At 37.3% G+C, this 22,999-nt stretch overlaps 2 protein-coding genes and 1 long non-coding RNA gene across 3 annotated transcripts in view; 2 read left to right on the plus strand and 1 right to left on the minus strand.

The window, feature by feature from the left end:
• LOC144082015 (uncharacterized) overlaps window positions 1-20,682 on the minus strand; it is a 50,067-nt gene extending 29,385 nt beyond the window's left edge. Inside the window, exons 1-4 of the long non-coding RNA XR_013303110.1 lie at window positions 20,428-20,682; window positions 16,903-16,956; window positions 10,233-10,357; window positions 848-963 (exon numbers count right to left, since the gene is read on the minus strand). This is a non-coding gene — a long non-coding RNA (uncharacterized LOC144082015). The remainder of the gene's footprint in view (window positions 1-847; window positions 964-10,232; window positions 10,358-16,902; window positions 16,957-20,427) is intronic.
• Window positions 1,686-15,333, plus strand: LOC144082011 (melatonin receptor type 1C-like). Its single transcript, XM_077608698.1, has 2 exons — window positions 1,686-2,377; window positions 13,545-15,333. Exons 1-2 carry the CDS (start codon window positions 2,185-2,187, stop codon window positions 14,408-14,410), a joined length of 1,059 nt encoding a protein of 352 aa, XP_077464824.1. The 5' UTR covers window positions 1,686-2,184; the 3' UTR covers window positions 14,411-15,333.
• A 30-nt stretch (window positions 20,683-20,712) lies between the features above and the next one.
• vma21 (vacuolar ATPase assembly factor VMA21) lies at window positions 20,713-22,423 on the plus strand. The gene is made up of 3 exons (XM_077608707.1): window positions 20,713-20,880; window positions 21,050-21,159; window positions 21,628-22,423. The coding sequence occupies exons 1-3, from the start codon at window positions 20,819-20,821 to the stop codon at window positions 21,765-21,767; spliced, it is 312 nt and encodes a 103-aa protein (XP_077464833.1). The 5' UTR covers window positions 20,713-20,818; the 3' UTR covers window positions 21,768-22,423.
• The last annotated feature ends 576 nt before the right edge of the window (window positions 22,424-22,999 follow it).

Here is a 22,999-nt window from a genome sequence, read left to right on the forward strand (position 1 = left end):
AATCAATGGCATGACAGCCCTCTTGTGGTAATTTTTCATCATGAATCGTTTAACAATTTTACTTGTACAAATGAGTTAAAGTATGGACCTTCCAAGCATGTGTTGACAAACTTTTCCAAGAGAGGGCATTCATTCCTTTTCTACATAATCAAAGCAACTTCTGAGCCTGTAAAGATTGATCTCCTAAATAAATATATATTTAGATCATGAAAACGATTTGAAGGTTTCCTTACTAAATACTACGATCAATAAAGACTGCCTTGTTTTATTTGAGATGTAAGTCCCAAGAAATTGCATTCTTCTTTATAAAAGATTTCCTTTTGAGTTGATCAATGGAACGTTAAAAATTTTCCTTGTCTTCAGGCTGCCTTGTTTTATTTGAGATCTAAGTCCCATGAAATCTCATTCTGCTTTATAAAAGATTTCCTTTTGAGTTGATCAATGGAATGTTAAAAACTTTCCTTGTCTTTAGGCGTTTCGAAATAAAGATGTCTTTTTTAGAGCCAGACAAGCAACAACAGAAAACCAAAAACTCCAGACATTTTGTGAAAAGCAGTGGTTATTTGTCCTTGCATAGGTTAATAAGAATAAAGGCTACCATTAATTTGACATTTTCAACACAAGTTTACATAAGTTTACATGCATGTCTTATAATATATTATATGATATCTTAAAATGCAATCCTTGCCTTTCCTTTTTTATGTTGAAGGAGGGAATTGTTACTACTTTGGGTTGTACTGTGTTGGGGATGCAACTACAAGACCATGATTGCTACTAACTTTCGGAATTAGTAGTGCAGAGGGATGCAATTTAATCAGTGATATATGCATAAGAAGATAATTCCTACCTTGACCTATTATGCCCACAACAAGATTGCCCTCCATCGACAAGGGCTTGAAGAGGTGGCTCGGCATCCTGCGACCCTCCCTGGTAGGACTTTTAGCCACATCCCATGAGAAGAACCTGGAGACAGACCGGGTTATAATAGTGAGATTACATAGTTTGAGTATTCCTCGGGGTCTCCTAGGAAAAGATAGAGGAAGTGGCCATGGCGGGCTATGTTCTTTCCATAAACTGCTACAATTGGATGTTGCAACTAATTCTCTCTACCTGAGAAAACTCAATCAAAAGATACTGTTAATTGTTTTTTTATGCTTTAGGGAGCTGTGGTTTTTAAAAAAATTAATGTTTCTTATCTCTTCCCTCTTCCTGTAACAACCATTATGTAGTTGAATTTCACAAATAGCAATAATAAAAACAACACTTTGTCTTGGTTTCATACTTTATAATGGCAGGATCTATAAAAGTATAGTCTTTCGCCAAACTTAATCAGGTCAAGTCTGGTATAAACTGTTCTCTGTGTTTTTTTCAAAGTATACAGTATATATAATCTACGTTAAATGATTTTTTTTAAATCCAACTTCTTTTATTAGAATCTTACTGATGTGGCAGTGCTCATAAATTTGCTGCATAGACGGAGGATAAAACCGTTTAACCATTGACTTTGAACGCAATACAAAGTAATATTAATAATATTACTTTTGACAGACACAAGACATGAATGTAAGAATCTCATCCGGACGCACGAAGGCGCCGTTTCCTCGTTGTTTGCGTCGGTCAATAATCTATATTTGTTTCCCACCCGGATAGAATAAGTGTACTTTAATCGCTTTTTCATCTGTTATCCTTGTCATTGGTGGGAGGGGGAGGGGGTCCTCGGTGCGTGTGTCCCGTCAGGACGCACAACGCGCTACACACGCACCTACTTGAAAATGAAAGGCGCCCACAAGTCATCTGCTTTGAGAGCTATGAACACAAGTGCAGCCTTTATATAGATAGCAGAAAAAGCCAACACGAGACTCTGGCTTGGTGCGCACGAGTCAGCCTCCCAACCTTCCATTAAGCACCGAATGGCCACTCTGCGCAGGTCCTCTTGGTAGGACTCCTTGACACACTGGGACTTAAGACCACCGGGACCCCTTGGACAAAAATCTACCACTTTGCCATGAATGGAGGAGCCAAGTCCCCATAACTCCTTTTGCACTCGCGCTGGAGCGTGTTTTGGGATTTCGGACCATGAAGAAGTTCCTGACTCCCTCAGGTTGAGGATAGCCCTTTAGTTTGGTTTTCCTGCGGGGAAGAGGGGGCAACACTTCCACCATGATCACCGTGCCCTGAGGGGAGATGGATTTAGAGGAAAGAGAGGTAAACGGCTCTTCTTGTTTGTCCCGGAATGAGAGCGCCATCGGACTGAACGCCTCGGCCGGACTGTCCACTGCGCTGGCCAGCGTGCTGATCTTTACCATCGTGGTTGACATCCTGGGGAACGTGCTCGCCATCCTGTCCGTCTACAGGAATAAGAAGCTAAGGAATGCAGGTGAGGGAGTAGTACCTACAACCTTTATGTCGTGACTTTTCACAAAACAATCCTGTCCCCTCAACATCAAATTTCCATTCTTCTATCTAAATACCAAAAAGGGATTTTTTTTTCACTACCCGAGGGTGTGGTATCGGCCGATATATATATATATATATATATATATATATATATATATATATATATATATATATATATATATATATATATATATGTATATATATATATTTATATATATATAATATATATTAGATATATATAATATTATATTAAAATTATATATAAAATAAAAATTTAACTTGCGTATAAATGTGAAATTACTTAATAAAAATCCAAATTATGAATGTGAAATTACTTAGTAAAAATCCAAATTATGAATGTGAAATTACGTAGTAAAAATCCAAATTATATTAAGTTAAAACAATGTTAATAAATATAACCTTCCCAGCATACAATTAAAACTATTAAACATTTGCAATTAAGTAATACTAAGAGACATATTCAATATTCTTTTTTTCTTCTGAAAATGCAGAGCACAAAACAGCAATTAGAAAAACTAGACATCAAGTTTAACACATCACCCCAATAAAATTGGGGCGGTCAACTGGGGGAGTCACGGCAGTTCTGGGCTCGAGGGTTCGATCCCAGGTCGATCCTCACTGGGTGGAGTTTGCACATTCTCCCCGGGTTTGTGTGAGATTTTTTTTCTGGATACACCGGTTTCCTCCCACATCCCAAAAACATGCAGGGTAGGCTGGTTGAACACTTAAAATTGTCTCTAGGTATGAGTGTGAGTGTGAATGGTTGTCTGTTTCCTTGTGCCTTCCAATTGGTGTTGCAACTCTTGTGAGGAGAAGTGGTTCAGAAAATGAATGAATGAATATATGCAAAAAATTGGGTTGGCAGAGGTCAAAGGGTTATTTTCCTTACTATATTACTGGAATACTGGTATATTGTGATATGAAGTGTAATAAATTGCAACACAAATTTAAATATGCCTTGACTCTTGGCTTCATCTTGTTGAAGGATTGCATGTTCTTTCCATGCTTGATTGTTTTTTGCTTTCTCTCACTATCTAAAAATTAGCATGTTCAGATGCATAAAGACTGAGGATAAGCAGTTCAGATTATGAGTGTGGATGTTTGTTTGTATATAAACAGTATATGCACAATGATTGTCTGGTGATCAGTCCAGAGTGTATGTAACCTCTTGCATTGAATCAGGTGGAATAGGTTCAAACTCACATAAAAAAATCAGGTGAAAATAGAAAGTGATATAGATTGTCATCAATACCCATAGACTTTTAGTTTGACGTATTGTGGTGGAGTCCAACAAAAAAAAGTTGTAAATGTAGTTCTTATAGTTGAAACTTGATCATCAGCAATATATCAAGGATGGAGATTATTAGAAAAAAAAGAACATATACTGTAGTCATAAAAATCTAGAATATTTTAACATTATTACCATATTGCATTTGTGACAGGATTATATATAGTATTCATTCATTTTCCTGGCAATAGGCAGTAAGTGGGCGACACACTAAATTGGTTTTCAGCCAATCGCAGGGCACACTGAGAGCAACACTCCATTTACGCTCACATTCATACCTAGAGACCATTTTTAGAGTGTCCAATATGCCGACCATGCATATTTATGGGATGTGGGAGGAAACCAGAGTACCCGCAGCCCGAAACGGGGGACTGAACCCTTGATTTTAGAACTGTGAGGTGGACATGCAAACCACTAGATCAGGATTTGTAATCTAATGTATCTAATTGTAAAAAAAAAGCAGCTCCACTAACCTTTTTGTTTGTACATTTGCACCTATTCAGTGTTTGTTTTTCATTTAGTAAAGCTATTTAAAGTTACTTGCATATTTTGCTCATGACATGTTTTGCTATGTAAGACTTTGGATCCAACAGTCTGGACAAATAGCTCTTCATGCTCTAGTTTATTTTTACTATCTGACAAATTGCATGGAGGAGATTTAAACCGTTCCTTCTTTATTTGTGTCACAGACCTACAAATTAATACATGGCTGTTTGAAAAATGCAGCTGTTTACCTCCCAACGTCAGCTCCCAGAGTTGCTCGAGAAATTACATAATCCAGTAAGGACTTGATTTACCCTTTGAGGTATTACAAATTCGAATCCCACTGTGGACTGCAATATGAACTTTGGGATTGCTTATTACTGCAATGATAGACTACATGTGCTAGATTTGGAAGGAAGCACAATATTAAAAAAAAAAAATTAAGCAAGGAATCTAAAAGAGATCTCAGTTTTTCTGATCCTATAAAGTTTTCAACTATAGGGTCTTTGTCATCTTTAAAAAATACAATAAAAAACCTTGTAACCCTGAAATCTGTGATGGATTCCACGCCCCGACATTTGGTAAAAAAAGGCCACCAGACTTAAGAAATTAAATGAATTAATGATAACAAATAAAAACAAAATAAAGGTTTTCCTTTTCAAACTGTTGCCCACTATTTTGAAGGAGATAATGTATCATATTAGAGGCAATTTGTGTAATAGAGGGGAAAATATACACAAAATGTAAACAGCTGAGATGATTCCAACAGTCCTTAATGCTGTCAATATGAGTTAAATGGCTTATATTTTATTTTCATTTAATACTTAAAACGCTTGCAGTTTCCAGCTCAGTTGCACCTAAACTCTTATTTAAAAACTAAATGCATCAGTTAGAAGTCACAGGCAATCCTATGGTTGACAGGCTGTTATCTAAAGTGAGTCGCTCTAGGTGTGATGGAGTTTCCACAGCCTTGCCTGTCTTCTCTCACATCTCTCCATAAATAATAACACCCCCATTCCTCCATTTGGCCTTATCCTTGGTTCTCCGTCCCTGATAAATCACACCCCTCCATGTATGAGAAAAAGTAGTGTCTCACAAACTGCCAAGGTGAGCAACTATGACATCATTACCCACAACATCATATCATGTTGTCATACACTTGAAGGCTCTCGGGAGCATTGTGCGGTTAAACAAGATGTTTGTTATAGTCACTTCCGTTCTATTGTTCTTACCTCTGAGGAAATACTGTCCTATTAATGACCCTTCAGTTGGCCACTAACTCCTGTCACTGTGGCTTTTAGGATATTAGTTGTGGGCTCTACTAAGACATGCTCAGGCATTGAAACAAATCTCTGTTTTATTACCGTTGACTGGTATAAAAAAAAAATACATGGATCCAATGCTGTGATTTATTATGCAGAACCCAACAAAGAACAGGACAGAGAAGTTCGAATATTTTTTATTACTTCATATGTATGGTGTCATTTACCCTGATTTCCTGTGCTTGGAGTGTAGCAATAAATGTATCGGAAACATGAAGTAAATTGTAAAGTGTCCACCCACCAATACATTTGGGAAAATGGAGAGGCTGTAATCCAATTCCGCCTTGGTGGGAAACTCAAGGACTCCAGCTTGTTTACCGATTATGTTCTGACACAACTTAACAAATCTTCAAATCTTTATTTAAACATTCATTCATTTGCATTTTCTCAACTATTAGAGAAATGTTCAATTCTGTGTTTTTTTTTCTTCAATATTTTAAACTGGATTTTTTCCGCTGGGTTGCACATAATAAAGATGTTGTCTTAGCCTTAAAGCTTAACTACATATTTTGTTGCTGCGACTAATCTTTCCCAGCCAGTAGACCTTACCGCTTCAGGCAAAGTATTTGGGTGGTTGCCTCTAACACTATCAGGACATTAGAGTTTTTATTCACAGTTGGAAGGCAGTGTTATTTTCGACTCATGAATTCCTGAGGTAGCTTCTCATTGCAAGCCACGCTTTATTAAATAAATCAAACTCAAATGAATATTGTCATTTTGACTGAAGTCCCTCTGCTTTGTATTAATGGGATTGCCACATTTTGCAAATCTCCATCTCTGATTGATACACTGTTGTGTTCAATGATAAGAAGCCTCATATTTCTCAAACAGCGTCGCTGTCCAATGAAAAACGCTTAAGTTCAAATTTTGTGATATTTAGTTTTCATCTAAAATATGCCAAAAAAACTTGTTTTGTGTTTTGCCTGGATAGAAAATTGGACATGAATGTTAAAATGTGTGTTTTTCATTGGAAAGTAATGATAAAAGATTTAAATCATAAGGTGCTCACTATAACTCGTTAGCTGCCATTCACAACATGAATGAATGCTGCCTGACCTCCTTATCTAAAAGGATTGGACATCTAAAATCGGTAAAGGCACTGAAATATTAGCATTGACAGCCAGTCTGCTCAGAATTAAATGAAATGGACACCTATCAGTGGCAATGGCAATGGGTTAAATGCTATGAAATATGACGAAAAAAGACTCACTTTAGAATGTTATTCACACTCACATTTACACCAGTGAACAATTTAGTATTCAATCAATGAAGCCCCAGTACTTGAAAAATATGGCGGAAGGGAAAGCACCCCCACAAATTCCATACAAGATTACTATTACATGTCAATATTGTGGCACATATTTATGCTTTCAAGTTGTGTACTATTTAAAAGGCAAGTGAAGGTTGTAAAGTCTAGTGAGAAAGCCAATGTCCAAAAGTTGGTGGTGGCACAACGATGCTAATGAGCACGAGAACGAGGCGGGGGTATGTCAGGTCATAGAGTGCTTGGAATAATGAGCTTCTACATTTTCAAATCCATTACATAACGAGATGTGTTCCTGTCTTCACGTGCCAAAAGCGAGTTGGCAAGGAATCTCGCACCAAGGGCAACAATTTGCTGATCGATTTTGCAAAAAAATATACAGTTGGCTGGTCTCAGACAAGAGAGTGAGGGTGAAAAGCCCCGTTGAAAACTCTCGCAGGCATGCTGGTGAGCAATGGCTAGCGTTCATTGCACATAGCCGCTCTACACCAAGTAGAGCAGTCGTATGTTTTTTTCCCCCAGTATTCTCATTCTCGCTTCTCTCGTTAAATGAATATAGAGAATGGGGAATGAATCTGTCTAGCAACTAGTTCATGGTGATGCCAAACTTAGGCTCGAAGTTAGCAGGAGCACCTAGAACCCGATGACCTTGACAAGGATAATGACATGTACAACGTCATAATGACGGTGTTGAAAATGAAGGAATGAAAAGATAACATGAATCCATCAACAAGGACAATTCAGATCCCAATCTAGAATCGTTCTTTTTCTTTCTCTAACATGAATGCAATTTGTACTGCTGGCAGTGCCTTTAACAATCTCTTCTCTGTTCCTAAGAATCTATTTATAGCGGCCGCTTTCTCATATGAATCTTTAAGTGTACAGAGTTCTTTAAAGGATAGCAAAGTCCCAGAACAAAACTGTACAAGTTTGCTTTAGTCCTTTGCTCATCTCCTTTTAGGAAAGGACTTCTTTTGAGAGAAGGGGGACAGGAGGGGAGTAACATTCATAGCAGTGGTACTAAATTGGAAATGGCTTAAGAGTTGCCACCTCATTAATATGGAATGGAACGTTAAGTGTGTTTGTGTTCTGTTTATAATTATAGTAATTATAGTGTTTAAAAATGATGACATGGGAAAAAGTGTTGGAAGTAGTATATCTGAACTGGATTTAATCGTAGAAGTTTAGGATAGTTTGTTGTTGTACCGTTTGAAGGCACCTTGTCCACTGAAAGTAAATTGTCCTGTCAACAGATTATATTCATTGCAGTAAAAGAGGCAATTTTTCTTTCTTTCTAGTACGTGTTTTAGTATTTATGATTTTTTCTCTTTTTTTTATAATCACAAATACCCTCTAGGGAACATTCTTTTAGCTTGTTTATTTATCTATTTTTTTATTTTACTTGAGGTAGTGACAGCCGCGATAAGGATAAGGATGACATACAGGTATAATTTATAGTATGAACAAATACACAATAATAACCAAAGTACTACTGATGTTGCTCAAAGGTGAGCTCAACCATTATTCACCAGTGAGGTATTCTGGAACAATATTCTGAGTACTGTAAATGTATTTTCAGCCTAATAAATGTTACCATTATACACTATATTGTTATTGGAAATGTAAGAGGATCTTAAAAGTGAATGTTTCTGGTGGGCACAGCAAAATGGGTGTTAACATTAGTTCCCCAGTGGGGTTAAACAAACTAAAAATACAGTGACAAAAATGCTCATGGGGTAGAGCGGGCAGAGGGTGGAAAGAATGACTTGTGCGTGAAGGTCCATTACAGGCGCTCTGTTTTTTGTCAATTTGAGTAGGGACCTTTTCCACGTCATCTAATACAATTCATTTGCTGATGTCAATATGTAAAACCAGATCAAAAAGAAATATTACTACATTGGCTTCCCAGAGGGCTTGGAGTATTTAATTGAGTCAAACCAGGCAGAGCATCTTAAATTGACAGGATGGCTTCTGGAGGAATATCACTTAGGATGCCACCTTAAAGATGCCACGATTGCTTGGCAGATGAATCGTATCGATATTTTATTTATTTGTACTACGGAAAGCATGCAGGGAATAAAAAATAATCCGATTAGATAACACAATAAAAGATAAGGACAATCACATTAAGCTGGATTCTCTTTCCATCCGCACAAGTACAAGGGTGGATAAAAATGACATAAATGTAGTTTTCCCTACTTCAGGGACTTTGTTCTTTATAAGACAATGTTTCTATTCTAGTTTTTACATTATTTGGACGCACACCAACAAGAATACCTATGAAATACATTTAAAACTAAAGACAGGCATGGAAGCCTGCTGATTGCAGAGAGTCAGGGGAGGTTTGGATTCATCTGCAACCATGCGAGTTATCCCTCAATACCATTTGTAATCCCCCCTTGGTGTGAATTGTTTTTGTTGTCTGTCTTTCGGCTATTTTGTGTAAATGACACAATGTTTCATAAATACTGCATGCCAACACATGGAATCTATTTTTATGCCTGTTTGCAAGCTTGCAGGGTTGAAAGGAGAGAATGAGTCATGTTATATTTTTGACGGTGCTGAAGCCCTTTTTCTGCAATGCTGACAAGTGCATCATGCAGAACTATGGCTGTTATATTTTATATGCACCTATGACAAATAACTGAGCAAAGATACACAAAATAAGGAGCACTGTCAAAATGTATGTTGAAAAAGGGAGAGTGCGTACACACTTGTTACTAATTGCACAACAACAGATGGATAGGAAGCACACAAGGGAAAAGAAAAACCTGGAAAAACTACTTACATATTTCCTTTTGTTTTGAATTATTCGGGCATTTAATTAGAAAAAGCTACAATCAACCCCACCTTAGAAATTAATGGTCCAGAACATGTATTTATATATACTATGTTATATATTTATGCTTTGTTATAATGGCACAAACAACTAGGTTCAGAGTTGATTAAATTCTGTACTTGACATAGTCAATACAGATTAATTGATAAGAGTATTTTAGAGTAATCAGATTTGGAAATAAGATGAACAACAGAAATGTCTTTGGTTCTAATGGAGTAGAAAGGTGAAGAATAAGGATGGTGGATAATGTCACATTTTATGTAAAGTAGCTGTCTAGTATAAACTACAACCGTGTTTGACATATCGTATCAACTCAAGTCAGATATCACTCTTTAAAAGTACCCAGAGTTTGTGTATTTATATCCCTGGATGGACCTTGTTTTATCTGTATAACTAAATTTAAAAAAAATCAGAGGCTGGTCTATCACAATGAGTTGCTGTGACAATGACAGACACAGTATTTATTTTTATTGGCCATTGTTAACCTGACAGTGAAGATGATGACATTGGTTTTCTCAGGTTGAATTAGTATGTAGTATGTAGTTTTTAGAGGAACAGTGTTGGAATCGATGTAGTCATAAACTGATGCTATTCTCCCAGCTGTGCTTTAGTACTTACCTCATTCTCTTGACAATAAGGGGGAGAAATGGTTGAGCCAGTTAGAAATTAGGCAGTGGGCCAGCCCACCCGGACAGTGCAGACGCCAACACTGGTTTGCAGCATGTCAGGCAGAATTCAGACCCCTGCACAATGACAAATGCACACAGCGAGTTGAGCGTTACAAACACAAACTGACAGGTTTACCCAGTGAGGTGACTCAAGATGGAAGAACAAATCCATTTATTTTTATTTTAACAAGGTTGGGCTAAGTGCTGTTTTTCTGACACTCCTTCAATTCCCAAAGAATGCCCACCCATGGGAAAGTTCTACCAGTAAAAACAAGAAGTTTTAAAAGAGACATCTGTTTTCATTACATTTTTATCAAGGACACATGGAGTACAATGGAACCATCTTCTTTTTTTTTCTTAGACACTTACTCTGTACCAAGGGTTCGATTCCAGGTCGGTCCTAACTCTGTGGAGTTTGCATGTTCTCCCCGGGCTTGCGTGGGTTTTCTCTGGGTACTCCAGTTTCCTCCCACATCCCCAAAACATGCAGGATGTTATGATCGCGCCGAGACGTCGTGGCGCGATCGGAGGGATTTGGACCCAGTAGCGGGGAAGCAGGAGGGGACGAGGCAAACTGTGCTCATGATAATAACTTTTAATATCTCAGGAAGCCTTACGAAATAACAGGGACTTGTACATCCAAAACGAAACAAAACCGGAGCATGGAGAACAGTACCTTTGAAGCGATGTATGCAGTATCATGCAGTACGATCCGACAATGACTACCATTTCCGTGGTGTTTAAATACACACATCAGGAAGTAATCATGAATCACTCGCAGCTGCTCGAACCCAACGGCAAGCCAGGAGGGACAAACGAGCTGCTCCTGACACAGGGTAGGCTGGTTGGACAATCTACATTGCCCCTAGGTATGAGCGTGACCGTGAATGCTTGTCCGTCATGTGCCCTGCGACTGGCTGGCCACCGATTCAGGGTATCCTATGCCTAGTGCCCATAGTTATTTGGGATTGGCTCCAGCACATCTCACGACCCTTAGGAGAATAAATGGTTCAGAAAATAATTGAATGAAAATGATATTTTCTTTTCTGAAAAAGAAAATGGCAAATGTTTCTGGATGAAATGGAATCTCCATTATATGAACTCCTATATCTGATATGTAATCTAAAACAACAGTACAATTTGATTTATATTTTATCTTCCTGGCCCTGTAACAGCTGCACTATAACAATGTCAGACGTCATTTTCTATGATTCATGCCCTCTGAGATGATCCAGTGTCACGCAACCGCTTGCTTTGACCTGAGGAGGACAGGATAATAGCGCGCACTACAACACTAAAATCCCCATCCCGGTATTTGTGTCTGCATGTTTCTCTTTCTCTGCAATTTTCACCAAAATATAGTAGATATGAGTAAACAAAACATTTAGATTAAGAGGGGCTTAATCTCCAATTCTTGGTCTAAGCAGATGTGTGCTGGACTTAGAAATAGAGAGCGCACTTTTACAGTTGGTTAAGTGCTTGCTCACATAAACATTATAATGGCAGACAAAAAAGATGTCTTAATCAACGATGACTCATTATTTTATAACCAGACAGCATCAGAGTGAACTGAGATGATACCACAATTAAGACTCTTTAATATGGTAAATAATGCTGTGACATTTCTAAAAACAGCCAGTCACACCTATTATTAGCTTCACTTGTATGTTTTTGGAATGTGAGAAGATGCCAGAGTACATTGATAAACTCATTAGCCCAAAATGAACATGTACTGTATATTCTGCACAGGAACGTGAGAACTAAGATTGAAACTCTTTCGGAGAACAGTGAACTAGATACTATGTAAACAGCATATGACCCAAAGGCAACCGATTGCTTAGCATATAATGACTAGATTCCACATGGGCAGCTGAATTTATGTGAAATAACTCTCTCTTACAATATATGCCACCCTTTTCGCATCAGATTAATGCAGCCTATCCCAAAGAAAAGGCGCTTTCATTGAGATTTTTTTATGATCATGATGAAAATTATGTGGTCTTTAAACTGCCATGTCCTGACTCCATCAAATTTAGACAATATAAAAAGATACCCTGTGAGGGTAATATTTTTAATGACAAACGCCTAGTTTGGTTTTTTCACACAATATGATCTTTCCTAGGCGGGCCTGGAAGTTTTGATTCATCTCCAGTAGCCGGTGAACACGTTAAAAGGAGTTCAACCAGGAGTTTAAAAAAAAGAATAAAATAAATTCTGTAATCCAAAAGTATTTAGCGGGACTTAACAATAACAAATAATTGTCCTGGAAGTGTGTCGTCGAGCGTGGAACATAGTATAGGAGGAGGACCCGAATGCAGGGAAGCAGTCAAGGGACGTAGACGTCGAGTGCTCTAACAAAATTTTAATACTTGAGGCAGGAATCTTTAGAAAATGACAAGGACTTAGAAATCAAATCACAAAACCAAATCTGACAGAAGACATGGGGAAACAAGGACCATGGAACATGGCGTGGTAACTTGGCATGGAGTAAACAAGGCAGACGATCCAACGATGACTCACAAAACACGGGGTTTAAATAAACAGTTCAATGTTCATTACAAAGTACACACAACTGATCACTTGAGGGAAGGGATACAATAGGCAAAAAACATACAAACCAACCAAAAACCCCAACTAGCCCTAACAATTATCAGGCCATTGCTTTGTTGAAAGTTGGGTATATAGAAAGAGTGTTCAAGAATGTCCAGTTGATGTATAATGCAGTATTTCGGATAGTGTAAAGAAACCTTGTGATGGGCCAGGCGTAACAGGATTTTAAAAATGAATAACAAATTCTTTGTTAAGAAAAAAAAAAAGAGTATAAACAAGCAAGCCAGTCAAGGTGACACTAGCTCTAAGATTCATCCCCAGGCGACCATACATGTTCAGGAGTTAACGGTAAAAGAAAAATCAAGACAGACTTTTAGCCAGAATTGAAGAAACATGTTACAAAAACAGAGCTTTATGAGACTCCATAAAAATGGCACTTGTTCGGAGGATTCATCCTCAGGCAATCCAAACTGTTCTTACATACTCAAATCACCATTGCGAGAAAGACAGTTTTTGTTGTCTGAAATGAAAATCCACCTCTCAGTCCAGAGTTTAGCAAAATTATTTGCGAAAACAAAACCCAAAGGGCATAATAGACTTGTATAAAAATAAGTCCATTCTTCCAAAGTCATTGAGGGAAGTGTTGTGTTGTCTGCAGGGGATATTTTTTTCAGTTTTTTTCAAGCTTCCTTTGCTTTTTATTTTTTTGTAGGAAACATCTTTGTGGTGAGTCTGTCGGTGGCAGACCTGGTGGTTGCACTGTACCCTTACCCTCTGGTTCTGATGGCCATCTTCTATGACGATTGGACCATGGGGGACCTGCACTGCCAGGCGAGTGGCTTCGTCATGGGCATTAGCGTCATCGGCTCTATCTTCAACATCACAGCTATCGCCATCAACCGCTACTGCTACATCTGCCACAGCCTGCAATATGACCGTGTGTTCAGCCTGAGGAACACCTGCTGCTACCTCGGCCTGACCTGGGTTTTCACCGCCATAGCCACGGTGCCAAACTTTTTTGTGGGCTCGCTGCAGTATGATCCTCGTATCTACTCCTGCACTTTTGCCCAGACTGTAAGCTCGTACTATACAATTTCAGTGGTGGTCATCCACTTCCTGATTCCACTGCTAGTGGTGTCTTACTGCTATTTTAGGATATGGGTGCGGGTGATCCAAGTGAAGCACCGCGTGAAACCAGAGCAAAGGGCAAAGCTAAAACCAAGTGATGTTAGGAACTTCCTGACAATGTTTATGGTGTTTGTCTTATTTGCCGTGTGCTGGGCACCGTTGAATTTCATCGGCTTGGCAGTGGCAATTAATCCAACTAAAGTAGCGCCCAACATACCCGAGTGGCTCTTTGTTACCAGCTACTTCATGGCCTACTTCAACAGCTCCCTCAACGCCATCATCTACGGACTACTCAACCAGAACTTTCGAAAAGAATACAAGACAATTCTCCTTGCTCTGTGCATCCCACGTTTGCTCCTGGTGGAAACGTCACGATGTGCCACAGAGGGACTAAAGAGTAAACCCTCAGCTGCTGTAACAAACAATAATGTAGCAGAGATCAATGTGTAGCGAAAATGTCCTGGGGAAAATCAGGAATGTTGTGTTCATCCAGTGCCTTTGGACATGGTGTGTATTATTTGCACATATTTTCCTTTCAAATAGGACTTATCGTGTATAAATTGTTACAACAGTGATGTATTGAATACCAACTTCTGTGAACCAGTATGTTACCGATAACATATTTGTATTGACAATTTTAGAGGTCTCTGTCCATCATTTATTTTCAGTCATATCAGGCACTGTCACTGCTAGATCAGTGAATTTAAATAGACATACAACAGCAGTCTACTTCCTTATGCTAATAAAAATAAAAAAGAAGAAGAAAAAAACATCAGCTGTTACGGCGAAACGCCCAAAGTCTGGAATACAATAAGTCCGTGTTTGTTTGGTTTTTCAAGCTCAGCCCTACTTGTCCACATCACGTGTGTGTCTTGCTCACTGCATCTTTCAAACAGATCCATTTTGAGGATGTCAACAAAGATTCATTTTCTATTGCACTGTTTTGATCTTTAGATGCCGCATTAGTGATGAATAATGGGTGCTTTTCTTACACGTAATCCTTTGTCCATCCAATGTGTGTTTCAAATTGAAGCCTTTTCATTCAACAAGATCAGATTGCTAGGATTATGTATTTATTTGGAATACAGTGGGCAAAAATATCAAAAGTTCAATCTGGATATACTAAATGTAACATTGCAGTAAGATTTCATAATATATGCATTAAAATGTCAAATAAAGTCTCTTTTTCACTGAAAAGGTAGACTTTATTATTAATATATCTTGGGAATGTTGTAACTCTGATCCATTGAAAAGGCATGTCTTGTTATAAAGGAGTGTAATTCTTAAATGTTGTACTTTGATTGTAACACTGTTTTTTGAACCGTTGAAAATGAAATTCCTCAGGGTGTTGCCTCAAACACATTAAACAAAGAAATGCGCAAATGAGGAGACAAAGCATATATTCATGTGTTTTTGTTTTTTTTAAGTCAAGCACAGAGGCATGATACACATCAGTGAGTCATTAGTGTGAAAGCATGATAGTAATGTCAAACTCCCTAACATCTTCATCTGTGGCTCACCTCACAAAAAAGCTGTCTTTATATTCCATATTACATAAATCACTCATTTCCATCAGATATAGTTTCAGATTTTTCACCACAAAACTTGGATAAGCTGTGCAAGTGAGCTCCAAAGATAAATACTGATGTGACTCAAACAGTTTTTGTGGTGGCCACTGTAGTCATATTGGAGTGCAAAATAACCCCAAATTGCATTTACAAACTCACAAGTAAATGTCAGTGATGTGGAAACAAAAGATTCAACACACCAGTTGAAGGTCAGCCACAGATGAGTGACTAACGGAGTTCCTGGGAGGCCGATGGCCTCACGTGTCCACGCTAACAAGTCACAGACAAATGGCAAAGGTCACATTTTACTCGTCTTGTCCGTATACATTGACACATTCATCCAGCTTCCCCCTTAACACAAAGAGTGTCTAAAAATGAAAGAATTATTTTTGTTTTGTTGAAATCATATTTGAAAACAAATTCTCCCATGGACAAAACATTTCATGTAAATGATGGTGTCGTTTGTAAAGCAGAAAATGCTGAAAAGTATGGCAAAAAGTGGTCACATTTAGCATCACACTGTTTAAAATGTGATGAGAACATTTTAGGATCACTTTTTGTTGTTGTTGCACATTTACACGTATAGCAATTTGAATATTTATATGTAAATAATAAAATGTTACACTTAAATGTTCAAATCCAGAGCTAAATATTTAATTTGATTCTTAAATGTAAATAGTAAATCTAAATATTGTTATTATCAAAATAACCCAATGTCTAAAAGCCGATTTCCACCATTGAGTAGGTTTTATTCCTTATCTAACAACGTAAACACAGTCTGACCTCCTCCAATTTTTTTTTTAACTTCCGGTCAACGGTCATTTGAATTTGCATTTTATCTGAATATTTCCTTGCACCCCTTTCAAGATTTCGATTTAAGATTCACAATTTAGGATAAAGAATTTACAGTTTCCAACAGTAATTGGACTGAACTAAATTGTGTTAAATCTGAAAAATGGTACAGAATGTAAACTGAATTTAAGATTCTTTTGAGGGCTATATTCAACTACAATTCTAAAATTTGCTGCAGGCCAATAAAAACTGCATAGCAGGCCATAGGTGGCCTCGAGCCATGGTTTCAACACCCCTGTTGTAATCTAAATTTATTGTTGGCCTTAAGGGCGACACAGAATTTTTTTTAACCAGAACAAAAATTAGTCACATGAAAGAGACTCATGTGATATCTTCCAAGCAAAGAGAATGAAAGAAAGATCATAAGAATACTGAACATTTGATCATGAAACCCCTCCATTTTCAAAATCACATGTTCTCCTGAGGATCACAAGACATTTGTATACTTATGGCATGTCAATCTCAGACCACACACTAACCTATAAGTCACACATTCCCGCCTATGGAAAGTTTAGAACTTACTTTAGATAGAGGCAGTCTTCTAAAGTCTCCATTGGGATTGAGCTCACTGCATCACTGAACAAGATAAACAATATAGAAAAATGATTTTAGATAATGGATAGTACACAAGTAACATTTTGTTCCTGATAAACTGCCAAAAGCATTGGGGACATTATGCGTCAACTTTGTGAGTGCTTTTATCCATGAATCTAACTTTCTAACATTTGAAAGCATCTCCTGTCCTTGATAAACACTTACTTTATTTCTTAAAGGCTTTCAAAATGTACATGGTTGTTAATGACATACCCTCTCAAGATGCATTTATTCCATGAATGCCCTACATCAATTTAACATTGTTCAACAGTTTATCATAAAAAAACTCGTGTAAAAGTTGTTTTCAAGGATGATGGGAGTAACCAGACTAAATAAACAAAGGTATGCAAGAGCAAAACTTGACGCAATCACCGGGAAATGAAAAGGCAATGAAGCACTCTGCAGACATTTCTAGAGCTCTTGCACATCATTGCATTTTACAGCGGTAGACAGTGCCGCGTCTGCAGTCGCCAAATGGATTTGTGCATTGGATTTAGTGCCTTAGTGTTCTCATGCATATAATGCGCTCCTACATGTCTCATTGGGCTCGGGGTCGCAATCGTATCGGGTGGTCTTAGGTGTCATGGGTCCAAGTAGGATGTAGGAGTGCAGGAAATATGGATGATGAACATTATTTGTGTCAAGTGTTCGGACTTGTTTTGAATTGGATTCCTATTAATCTGTGGGGACTTTGGGTGAAATGGTTCAAATAACTAAATGAAGTTTTCCCATGCTGTTTGTTAAAATTGGTACAGAAATGTCACACTAAATTGGTAATGTTGGCAGAATACCAACATAAACTGTACAATGTACATGATACAATCTCAGATATGTCAATCAATGGACAAATAAGAGGCCGAAAATATGCTTGTTTAGAATCTGGGAAAATATTGATTTAAATCACATGTGTCAAAGTGGCGGCCCGGGGGCCAAATCTGGCCCGCTGCATCATTTTGTGTGGCCCGGGAAAGTAAATCATGAGTGCCGACTTTCTGTTTTAAGATCAAATTAAAATGAAGAGTATAGATGTATATTAAATTTCCTGATTTCCCCCCTTTTAAATCAATATTTTTTTAATCAATATTTTCTGTGTTTTTAGTTCAAAAATCATTTTGTAAAATCTAAAAATATATTTTAAAAAAGCTAAAATAAACATTGTTTTAGATCTATAAAAAACTGAATATTCAGGGCTTTTAATCCAGTTCTTTTAATCCATTTATTAAAAAAATATATCTAAATATTATATCTAAAATGGTCCGGCCCACGTGAAATAAAGTTGACGTTAAAGCGGCCCGCGAACCAACTCGGGTCTGACACCCCTGATTTAAATGCAACAGTATGATAAGTAAAAATACATCTATTCATCCATTTCCAATAGAGCTAATCGTCTAAATCCTTTTTTTCTTCTTTTACGAAGACAAGCATTTACTACCAGCCATTTTCAGAACTGTCAACTCCATATTATAAGATTTTTTTAAAACATTTTGACTGGACACAGAATATTGAATGCTTTATTCATCCTAACAAGCAAATAAAAAAACAATTGTGTTATTATGCTATGAACAGAGCTGTTAACTTCAGTTTTTTTGCACATTATATTGAGTATATAGTATTCCAATGCTCATTAAACTGGGGATGAAGTGCATATTTATGTATGTAGTCAAGACTAGTGCTACTCTACTGAGTATTGCATTGAAAATGAAGCTATTCTAGTCCGTATTGTTCCATTCCTAAGGGATTATTTCCAAATATCAAAGCATGAGCCCAAGTGTTTTTGATTGACGTTTAAAACAAGTGAGCAAATGTCAGGCTGGTACAACTTTCTATGATCTCACAGGGCTTCACAAAGTTTTAATTTAGTAGTGTATGCACAGCTGCAGATCTATTAATAATATGGTATTAATCAGAGGAGACTTTTGAGCCAAACAACAGGTGTAGCCCAATTCGAATGAAGCGATGGAAACGAGGAATGCAAAAGGTCATAATGTTGCTGAGTTTTCCACACAGAGGGAACCATGGGAAATCCTATTTACAAGGTCAGAGGTGACAATGCAAGAGGGAAGGCAACCCATTGTTGAACTTCCAATTCAATACACTTTAATTCCACAGAGAACATGACCTCTTATTAAACTCCTATTTTTTTTACTTCGTTTTTTATTATTAAAATTCCTAATCCTACCATAACGCAAACTGTCATTTGGGGCTGGATTCTGTTGCAGCTGCGCCAAACAAAATGCGACATCCACAAAGAAAATATAAACATGACATTTTCATTTGCAGCAATCATTGAATTTAATTAGGAGAATGAACGATTTGTTTTCCAATTGCACAAGACAGTATGAAACAGTTTTTGATTAGATAACAGGATCTGGATAGTTTCTGATTTTGTGATTTTGGCATCTTTGTTTTTCTGACCAATAAATTGTCTCAAAGCAGATATTAAAAAAAAAAGTAAAATAATCTCATCTCATTTTCTGAACCGCTTTATCCTCATTAGGATCGCGCGGGGTGCTGGAGCCAATCCCAGCTGTGTCCGGGCCAAAGGCGGGGAACATCCTGAATCGGTGGCCAGCCAATCACAGGGCACCAAGAGATGGACAACCATGCATACTCACACCCATACCTGGAAGCAATTTAGAGTGTCCAATCAGCCTACCATGCATTTTTTTGGAATGTGGGAGGAAAACCAGAGTACCCGGAGGAAACCCGCACAGAACATGCAAACTCCACACAGATGGACATGCCCTGGAATTGAACCCAGGACCCCAGAGCTGTGAGGCCAACACGCTAACCACTCGCACCACTGGGCAAGTAAAATACAGTGGCCATGAATTGCTTGCCGTTTTTGTGACTTGTGACTCAAGTGTTCCCTTTTTTTTCTTTTTCTTTTTTTAATCAAATGTTTTTTGAGGACCCGACTGAGAGGCGGACTACCGAAGAAGCCAACTGGAGCAGAAAGTGCAGATCCACCAGGGAGACCAACTCAGTCCTTAACATGTCGATATTAAAGTGCAGCCATATTGAAAGTTTTGTTGTTGTAGTCGACAGTCAAAGTATCAAGTATGAGTCATATTTATTATGACATGTTTCATGAATCTGTATATTTTAATCCAGAAATAGATAGAGGTCACATGACTTGATCTAATGCAATCCGCTGTACGGCATAGTGGTGAGTGCACAACTACATCTATAATTTAACAAGTAAAATAAAGGGCTTTAATAAACATTTAGTTTGTGGCAAAGCGTATATTGGCATTTTTCCCCCAAAAAATCTCATTTACGTAGTAAACAATCCACTTTCAGAAGGACTGCAGCCTTCTGTTTCACAGAAAATATCAGATTGACTTTCTAAAAAAATGAAATGATTATAGGGCAATCAATACATATTTGAAGTTTCTCTGGAAAGCCCAGTGGTCTTCAGACATTAAAGAGTTTATATAAAGGAGATTTCACCTGCTAATTCTCCATCGAGTCTTCACTGCCTGCCATCTTTTTGTGATTTTATGCCATGCAACCAGGTGTGCATGACCCAGCAATGTAAACAAAGATTCTCCTTTATTATAAAAATATTCAAATATGCACAATTATAATATATTTACATTAAATCTTCTTTCCACTTTTGATAAACCCTCGACTGTAAAAAATAAATAAAAATAAAATTGAATAAATAAAAAGATAGAGAAAGCAGTCAAACCAAATCTCGCGATACGTAACTCAAGATCTAAACCTGTCATGTGACGAGTCCTTGACTTTATACGGAAGTAACTCACAACAAGGAAGCCTCATTCGTGCTACTTTTCCTTGCACGGTTCTTATCATCTCCTTGTCGAACTTCCATTCAGAAATGGACGGGTCCATCAGCGCCTCGTCGGACATAATGGCCGGACCCCCGCCTCATTTTAGAACGTAAAGAAACGACTCTTTCCCCCCTCGTGTTTCCGGTAGCTAGCTTGCATTGCGCAGCATCAGTGTATTGGTACTACTGTAACGAATTTATAGTGTTTGCTAATATCCGCGCTGAAGATGCTCATGAAGTAAACAATACCTGACTTGTCTTTTTGTGTATCCCTCGCAGGAATGAAGGCTCTTTGGTTTCAGCCCTTAAAACGTTGTTGTTCTTCACAATCTTGATGGTCACGCTCCCGATCGGCTTGTACTTCGCTTCAAAATCATACATTTTTGAAGGTGAGAGTTATTTCTGTTTTGTCTTGTTTGTTTCATGGACAGAAAAAAATATTACAATCTATTTAAATTACAGAAAAAGTTTCATGATGAAAAATATTTTGGGTTGGCATACAATGCAAAGTTTCCTATTTTTAAAATTAAAATCAGGTAATGTAAAGTATTTCCTTTTTTGAGTATCACTTAATAAAATACAAGTAATGATGGATTGGACGTCTAGTGGCGTCAATGGCAAATAAATAAGCTAATATACCATCAGAAATGTAGCAGTGTTTTATTCCTAAAAAGTTCAATTAGATTATTACACTGTAGAATTCTGCACAGTTTGAACAGTTTATACTGCACATAAATATAGAAAAAAATAGCAAGAAAACAAGGATTGATGAATTCATTCATTTATAATCAAAATGCTGTTTTCAGAGATCACATTTCATTTCAAATACCTACATCTCTTATGTGCTTTATCCACAGGTTCAATGAAGATGTCCAACTCTGACAGCTACTTCTACGCCGCCATTGTTGCCGTGTTGGCTGTGCATGTGGTCTTGGCCTTGTTTGTTTACGTGGCCTGGAATGAAGGCACGCCCAAAGGGAAAGGAAAATACGAATAAAACATATTTTCATTGACATTTTAAGATTGAAGATGATTCAAGATACTGGAAGGGGTTCCTGAGAACTATGACTAGCTACCCTGCCTAAACCTGTAACACATACCAAGCAGTTAATGCAGTTTGGAGATATGGAGTGTGTTGGGCTTCTTCAACGTAATTGTAAGGAAGCTGCCGGGTGTGATGGTCCCAACACCCCCTTTTGATTAAAAGAAGCAGCTTTTAGGAATTTAGGAAACATGTTTTGCATTCATCTAAAAGTCATAAATCTGACCTGTAACAAAACATCTTCTCTTTGGCTTCATTGTCTACATTTTTGAGCTGAAATGGGTGTATATCGTTCGACTGTGAAATCCGTCACGCATACTTGCCCCATACTTAATTCAGTTCAAAGAATGAAAAAAAAAAAGTAATTTTTTTGCAGTTCTTATGTCGCAAATTTTTGTTTTTGTTTTGTGTATGAGGAACAGTATTGTGACACTGGTTGTTTTATTTCCTCATGTACAGATGATATTTGGTGATGTAGATCTGTTTGAGGTGACCTTGTGGAATATTACAGTTAAGTAGAATTGAATGTTTTTATGTCTATCATTTTTCAATAGAGTTTATTGTTTTGATGGTTTTTATTGTTGTAAAAATAAAGCACTTTGCTAGATGAATTGCAGTTTTGTCTTTCATTCCAAGTTTGTACATAATGTTATACATATATATTATATATGTACGTGTATATATATATTATATATGTACGTGTATATATATATATATATATATATATATATATATATATATATATATATATATATATATATATATATATATATATATATATATATATCAAACATACCACTAACAAAGGTTGTTAAATTCACAACAAAATATGTGCACTCATATCAGCACTGTTTGGATACAATAGTTTTTAGCATACTTTTTGTTTTTTTTAATATTATTTCAACATCATTCCCAAATTGAACAGATTCAAAGCCTGATATTAAATCATGTCAAGTCCTCCCAGCGACCAATTACTGTGGTTATTTTATTAAACGTGGCACAACAGAATGTTAAATTGAATTAGCCTGAATCCTTTTTAATTCTGAATGAAAGTACAGTCCAAAAATCAATTAGCCACAAGCAGAAGATGTTCCAACTACATACCAGCACAACATGTGTGATTTTTGCAGGGAGTTCTGGCTGTCACATGGTGGCAGCACACAGTGGACTCAAGCATGTTAAATTGA

This window comes from Stigmatopora argus, chromosome 9 (genome assembly GCF_051989625.1).
Source record: "Stigmatopora argus isolate UIUO_Sarg chromosome 9, RoL_Sarg_1.0, whole genome shotgun sequence".
Classification (NCBI taxonomy): Eukaryota; Metazoa; Chordata; class Actinopteri; order Syngnathiformes; family Syngnathidae; genus Stigmatopora; species Stigmatopora argus.